The 6,978-nt window shown below is 47.8% G+C and overlaps 2 protein-coding genes across 2 annotated transcripts in view; one reads left to right on the top strand and one right to left on the bottom strand.

Annotated features, from left to right (window-relative positions):
- RPAIN (RPA interacting protein) overlaps nt 1–2,309 on the top strand; it is a gene marked incomplete at its 5' end in the record, with an annotated part of 2,431 nt that extends 122 nt beyond the window's left edge. The window contains 5 exons of the mRNA XM_009870621.1: nt 650–713; nt 1,177–1,291; nt 1,509–1,572; nt 1,690–1,824; nt 2,280–2,309. Of these exons, the coding sequence (XP_009868923.1) occupies nt 650–713; nt 1,177–1,291; nt 1,509–1,572; nt 1,690–1,824; nt 2,280–2,309 (408 nt within the window). The remainder of the gene's footprint in view (nt 1–649; nt 714–1,176; nt 1,292–1,508; nt 1,573–1,689; nt 1,825–2,279) is intronic.
- A 756-nt stretch (nt 2,310–3,065) lies between these two features.
- C1QBP (complement component 1, q subcomponent binding protein) lies at nt 3,066–6,229 on the bottom strand (the record flags this gene model as incomplete). The annotated part of the gene is made up of 5 exons (XM_009870620.1): nt 3,066–3,433; nt 4,408–4,530; nt 5,232–5,327; nt 5,805–5,892; nt 6,213–6,229. Coding segments are annotated over 5 exons (474 nt in total), but the record flags the coding sequence as incomplete, so codon positions are not given.
- Between the last annotated feature and the right edge of the window lie 749 nt (nt 6,230–6,978).

Below are 6,978 nucleotides of genomic sequence, written 5' to 3'. Positions count from 1 at the left end.
GGCAGATGCTGCAGGCAGCGCAGGAGAGCCTGCCCTCCCTCAGTGGAAAGCAGGCCCTGGCCCAGGTCAGTACAAACTCTCGGGCTGATGCTGTCTCCAGCATCACGGGCTACGTGTCTAATGCAGGCATGTCAAACACGTCTCCCTGCACTTGTAACTGCACAGCGGCTCACTGGTTGGAGTTGGCAAAACCCAAGAGCGTCTGGGTTTCCTGCTTCCCAACTAGTGCGGAGTGTTGTGCTGTGAAAGCGCTTGCCTTTGGGCCCAGAGGGGGGGAACTTCCTCGTTTCCTTCACAGGCTGCGTGTGAACCACGGCAGAGGGTGGGTTCCTCATGTGTGGTTTTCAGAGCTGGTGTGTCACTGACCACTCCTGAGCGCGGGGATGAAGCTCCGGTGTGGGGATGACACTCCAGTGTTTTAAAAAAACACAAGCTCTTGGACAGGCTGTGTTTGATCCGTTGCAAGTGACTTTGCAGAGGTGATTATGTTAGATTGCTTTACACAGTGCATGGTTTTTGCAAATACAGGGATTTACCAGGCAGAAGAATAAGCAGACTGAATTTACATTACAGTGACAACTCAGTCAGGTGAAAGTTAAGTGAGAATGTAGCCAGGATGGGAGAGTCACTGACTGGATGCACCTTTCAGATGCTAGAGGACCCCGATGAGCTGGCAGTGCTGGAAGAGATCCAACAAGAATTGGTCTTACAAGGTAAGTTCCCTACATGCTTCCTTCCTACATATTTGTCTTGACTTTCTAGTGACCCAAACTAGCCGAGGTTGCACTCCTTCGTTCTTGTAGCCTGTGCAATACAGAAGAATTCTCTGTAGCCTCTCTCATGGGTACTCTTTTTGACAGTTTTAAAGAGTTTAAGTGGTATTTTAAGGTCTGTGAGAAGCTAATAAGAGAGGAGACCAGAGGAACAGGAGTGGCGAATTTGGGAGCCGTAGGCACCTGTATAAATCAGTTCAGAATGTTTCTAAATTGTTGGGTGGAAGGTCACCCACTTGAGACCGGCTAAAGGTTGAGCTGGATTAGCAGGAACGATTTCATCAAGGGTAGAGATCCAATCCAAAGAAAGAAAAGATCAGAAACGAGCGGCTGCCCCAGCAGTTTCACATGTGCAGCTCTATCTTTGGTTCCTAATGGAGGATATTTTGCTGTGTTACTACAGAACAGTTGGTTATAGAAGAGTACGAGCGAAGCCTGCAGTTTGATGAAGAATGCCTCAATGCGATGCTTGATGGCTTGGATGCCAGTGACAAGCTCATCTGCCCAGTGTGTAGGAGGTAAGAAAGCCCTCGAGGAGGTTCTTTGCTCCCCTGCAGCCATCTGGGCTTAGAAACGGGCAGAAGCAGTGGGCAAGCAGGGGCTGCTGTTAGTGCCAAGTTCAACAAAATAAAAAAAAACCTAAACTGAGCAATGTTTCCAAATCTAAAGGGTCTTTTGCTAAAATGTACTGTTGTTCTGGAGGTTGTGATGCTGCTCAAAGTATGCTCTTTCTAGGAACCACCTGGACGTGAGGAATCACTTGGTTTCTTGCCAGTGCGGATTACACATCGGCACACAGGTACACTGCGCCGTCACGTGTTAGATGTAACATCTTAGGTGCCTGCTGCTGCCAAAGGGGCAGTTTTAGCAGGCCGTGACTAAAGCGTAAGATTTCTTTTCACTCAATCTTTCCCAGGGTATGACAGAAGGGAAGCTTCGGTCACTTCTAGAAAACACTCTAACAGAGCACAGCCACAGGTGCTTCCACAACCCAGAGTTCACAGTTACCACTGGGATGGAGGAAGAGGCCAGTCTTCTCATGAGCTGCCCGGTGAGTCTAAATGTCAAGTTCCTGGAAAGGATCTCTGCTTGGATCCCTGTCTCACTTACAGGGGTGGAACCCACAAGTCCATTGATCCCAGGGGTTTTCCCCTGTTGTTCTTCCAGAAACTTCTTTGGCAATGGTTTGTCGTTTTGACCACCAGTAACTGTAAAAGGAAGAGCCAAATTACACCCCTTAGTTGCTGGATTAGGGAATCTTTCAAGAGCCTGTCCAGTTTAGTGCCTTACCTTTCCACACCTTAGGCAACGGCTCCCAAGCCCTGTGCAGAGCAGCCGTTCAACACACACCATCCCTTCGGCTCAAGCCAGAGCCAGCAGCTTTGCTGCTTCCCTGGAATCGTTACGAGGACAGTGTTAGGAGCAGAGCGTTTCAAATAGCTTTGAACATTAATAATTGGGTTTTGACATTGCTGTAGCTTCTTTGTTCAACTTCCTTTTGTAAAGGTCTGTGACTCCTGGATGATTCTCCTGTAAGTTGATTCGGCTGCTGTTTTTTGTACCGAAAGGACTTCAAGACTAAAAACCCACCCAGAGCTGCTAGTATTTTTTTATATATATATATATTTTAGTTGTGACTTCTGTGTCAAATATACTTAAAAAGGTGGTAGTACTGCCTTGACCTGCACTTTGAATGGCACAGTATGTGTTTTGAAATAAATGTGCTTAGTATATTTCAGCCTTAAGTGTTGTCTTTCTTTCACAAGGCACCAGTAGCTCACAGCTCACTCTGGACTTCAGTTTTGTTTTCTGTTTAAACTATGACCTTCAGGCAACAACTGGAGGCACTGGTCAGTAGCAGCCTGCAGCGCTGCCTCTGACAGCACCAGCCACAGCCTCTCGCCTTCCTTTTTAAAAACGGCTCCTCAAACCCGACGCGGAAGACCCTGAATTCTATCCCTTAACGCACAGCCAGCCAAGATTTCCAGAATGAGTCTTGTTCCTAACGAGCCCTGCTCGCCAGCTCTGTTCCTCCCACAGAGGGCACGCTGAGTGTTTGGGCGTGCTGGGACTTCTTCCCCAGAGAGAACTCCAGGGCAGCACCCACCATCGCTGCAGCCACAGCTCTGGGAGCAGCGGTACCAGCACCCACTCAGGCCCAGACTAACACCAGCGTTGTTTTCATGGTCAGCAACAACAGAGCAAGAAGAGGAGGAACCACCAGTTTTCAGTGATATGTTGAACAGTTTTTATTCTTCACATTCATTCTTAATTGTACAAAACCCACCAAGTAGGGCGAGGCAATTCCTGGCCATAATGTCAGAGCACTTGATCTGGGCTGCAACATAAATACAAATCCTCAAATACACGTGAGAATCTTCGTTCTCCCGTTCTCCAAATTCCAAGTTACTTACTCTCCATATCTGTTGTGAAGACGTCATTTGGGCATTGCTGGCTGGAGCACAGTGCTGTAGGATACCCACACTCAAAAGTAAGTTTCCTACCCTGACCTACTGACATTTGACAAAGCTTTTAAGGTCTTCAAGGAATTTAATGTACTCCTGGTGCTCCAGTGCAGTGCTGAGCTCTATTAACTCATCAGCAAATGTGTTGTCCACCCCTCGATCAGCCAGAAAATCCATCAAGTGATCGTACAGAGCCTGGAAGGAACGAACAAGAAACTTCTTAGCAGAGCGCGCCCAGGGAGGGGTTGCTTTTAAAACGTCCCATGGCAGCTGGCGTTTCTTTCTCCCAGGAAGACTCAGGCTCAGCTCCCACAGGGGACCGGGCCCTTCTCAGCAGACCTGGCCTCAGCTGTAACAGCTGGAGGGAAGGAACCATGGAAGAGGCTCCTACAAGCTCAGTCCTATAGAACCTGGCTCCTATAAACCCAAACCCAACATTTCAAATGAGCTGAACCCCAGAGGAGTCAGCAGGTAAGTCCGTCAAAGACCACGTGCTGCCTGTCCCCTCTAGATAAAGCTGCGGCCTTGGAGGTGAACTGCTTTAACAGCGTCTGCAAAGGGTGGTACTTGACGTAAATATTTGTCTGAAAGATGAAGTCTTTTACAATCATCAATTTTTTTTCCCACTTTCAATCCTACTTAACTGTCGCAACTCTAGCATGTGTTAGTGCTTGTGGGTTCCCCCCTTGCTCCTCAGGGGAACAGATTATTTGGTTTTAACAGACCAATATTACCAAGCAGATGATTCACTTTGGACTTATGTAATCTGAGCAGGTCACAAATCATACGTGTTTTTAATTAACTTTCTATCTCGAGCAGTGTGGGATGCTCTAAAGCACACTGACTGATTTTAAAATGAATGTTCCCCAAAGAGAGAGACACTCTAGGAGTGGTTTTAACCAAATGAATCACAGCCTTGAATTAAGATTTACACTTCTGAAAGCCTGGCGCTGAGAACGTATAAGCAGATGCCAGATTCTTCAGTGTATTGGTGTCAGCACTGTAAAAACAGACCGGAAGACCCCAGGAAGCACAGACTTCCTCACATGGCATCAGATAAGTGACATTTTTTAACACAGACCAGACTCGTACCCCGGGAGCAAGCAGGCAGCCAGAGGCAACACACTGAGGTGCCCTCTGCAGCCTCAGGCATGAGCGGCAGCGCTTACCCAGTCCAAGGAATCCGTGTTGAGGGTGTAGTTGGTGTCCTTCCAGTCTGATTCTCCAGTGGGCTGAAAACTGACCTCCCGAATTGTGAAAATATCACTTTCTTCCTCTCCCTCTTGTCCGACCTGAAATGGAGAAGGAGATGGAAGGCACACAATTAACTCCTGGGGCACCTTCAGCCCTCTTTCTCTGTGGTTCTAAATCTGCCTCCACGTGTCTTATCTAACCTTTGTCAGCTAGGGCCAGCTGCGTCAGTGACCTGGCAAGGTTTACAGAATAAACCACAAAGACCAGCGTGAATCCGAGCTCTCAATTTTATTTTATTCCCCCCTTCTTTTGAATCCCTACTTCCCTCTGTGACACCTCACAACAAGATTTGCATATTTTTGGCATGTTTTAGCCATTTGTGTTGCGCCCTCTCAAGCTGCTTAAAATTAAGCCAAGCCTCCTTCCTCTAGTGTAATTCAATAAAGGAGCTAATACGCAGGCCATCAGAAACGCCAGGTCTGGATGTGAGGAATGCAATCATGGAATCATAGACTGGCCTGGGCTGGAAGGGACCTTAGAGATAATTTAATCCAACCTCCCTGTCCTGGGCAGGGCACCTCTCATGCAATATCTCCTCCCCAAAGAGTGTTCTGGCAAACCCAAAGCCTTTTTTTTGGTGTTAAAAAAGAGGTAAGAGGAGACAGCACTTTCCGCACATTCCAGAAGCCAACACACCATGAAGAGCAGTGAGACTCAGCAGCGGCACAGTTACACCAGAGTCAAGGAGGAAACGCGCAGGGAGTTGGCCACAGCTGCACGCGGCCAGCCTGGTACCCACCTCGTCTTCGGGATAATGGCAGTCAAGAACAAGGGTCTGCTTTGTATCCTCTTTTATTACTTCCACCACAAAGTTTGGAGTTGATGTAAGATCAGGCTAAAAACGAGAAAGGTTGCATCAGCACCGGTGTCTGAACATTAGTGGCACTGCAGATGAAGCCATCTGCCTCACATTAGATCGCTCATTTTCAGTTTTTACCGGTATTTTTTACTAACAGTCTTATTAAGCAGGAGTGAGACACTTTAGACCAACAAAACCATGCAAGCAAAGTCATGGGAACAGCTTTGCCTTCACTGTCGTTGCCTACCAGCTCCATGAGCGATGCTGGCTAAGCACAGAACGCGGCATTTATTGCAGGGGGTCACAAAGGCAGAAGAGGGGGCAGGGTGAGCCCTCTCACCCTGCTCCACCTTTCTGCTGCAGAGAGGAGGGTCACAGCCAAGTGACAGCCAGCCCAAAATCATCTATGTTTTGTGACTTAATGCTCCCAAATATCAAATAAGAGGAAAAAAAATCCCTTAGGGGCATCCCTCTGTGTAGCCACCACTGAAGCGCACGTCAAGACTAAGTTACCTCCTGCTCATCGGGTTTCTGCCCTTCTTGTGGTTCATCATCGGCTGAGGGTGGAATGCTGTTATTGATGTTGAACGTGACCGTTATCCTTCAAAAGAAACAGAAGCAGCGACTTTGAGCAAGCTCAAAAAACACAAACCAAAATTTCCTCTACCTGAAGCTTTTGTGGAGGGGACGGCACTCCTGGTGTTGAACCACACACTGTGGGGCAAATCCAGGTGTCACAGTTACAGACACACATGGAAATGATGCTGCCTTCCTCCCGCCACTCTCACCAAGTGGTTTTTGAGGTTTACTGGCCCAAACTGTGATTTTTAAGGCGGGAAGACTGCACGAAACTTTGTAATGCAGCATAGAATCACAGAATCACTATGGTTGGAAAGGACCTCCAGGGTCATCAAGTCCAACCTTTTTCCCAGCATTTCTCTAACCACTACACCATATCCTCAAGCGCCACATCCATTCGTTCTCTAAACACCTCCAGGGATGGCGACTCCACCACCTCCCTGGGCAGCCTGTTCCCGTGCCTAACTACCCTCTCAGTGAAGAATTTCTTCCTAATATCTAATCTAAACCTCCCCTGGCGCAACCTGAGGCCATTCCCCCTCATCCTATCATTACTAATTTGAGAGAAGAGACCAACACCAGCTTCACTACAGCCTCCTTTTAGGTAGTTGTAGAGGGCAATAAGGTCTCCTCTCAGCCTCCTCTTCTCTAGACTAAAGAAACCCAGTTCCCTCAGCCACTCTTCATAGGGCATGTTTTCCAGACCTCTCACCAGCTTTGTTGCCCTCTAATTGCATAAACTAATAAGAAAAAAACCTAAACCAAAATAGATGGTGGAAAGGGTCTAGAGAAGGGCAATGAAGGGGGCGAAGCATCCCGAGAATAAATCTTAGGAGGAGCGGCTGAGGGAATTAGGGTTGTTTAGTGTGAAGAAAAGGAGGCTGATGAGAAACCTCATTGCTCTCTACAACTCACTGAAAGGAGGTTGCTGAGAGGTGGGGCCAGACTCTTCTCACAAGTTACAACTAATAGAACAAGAAGAACTGGCCTCAAGTTGCTGCAGGGGAGGTTTAGGTTGGACATTAGGAAAAAATTCTACATTGAAAGGGTTATCAAAGGCTGGACAAGGCTGCCCAGCGCAGTTGTTGGACCATCCTCCTTGGCTGTG

The sequence above is a fragment of the Apaloderma vittatum genome, unplaced genomic scaffold, assembly GCF_000703405.1.
Source record: "Apaloderma vittatum isolate BGI_N311 unplaced genomic scaffold, ASM70340v1 scaffold33175, whole genome shotgun sequence".
NCBI classification, from domain to species: Eukaryota; Metazoa; Chordata; class Aves; order Trogoniformes; family Trogonidae; genus Apaloderma; species Apaloderma vittatum.
Note: the sequence above shows the minus strand (reverse complement) of the source record. Positions and strands in the feature narration are given on the sequence as shown.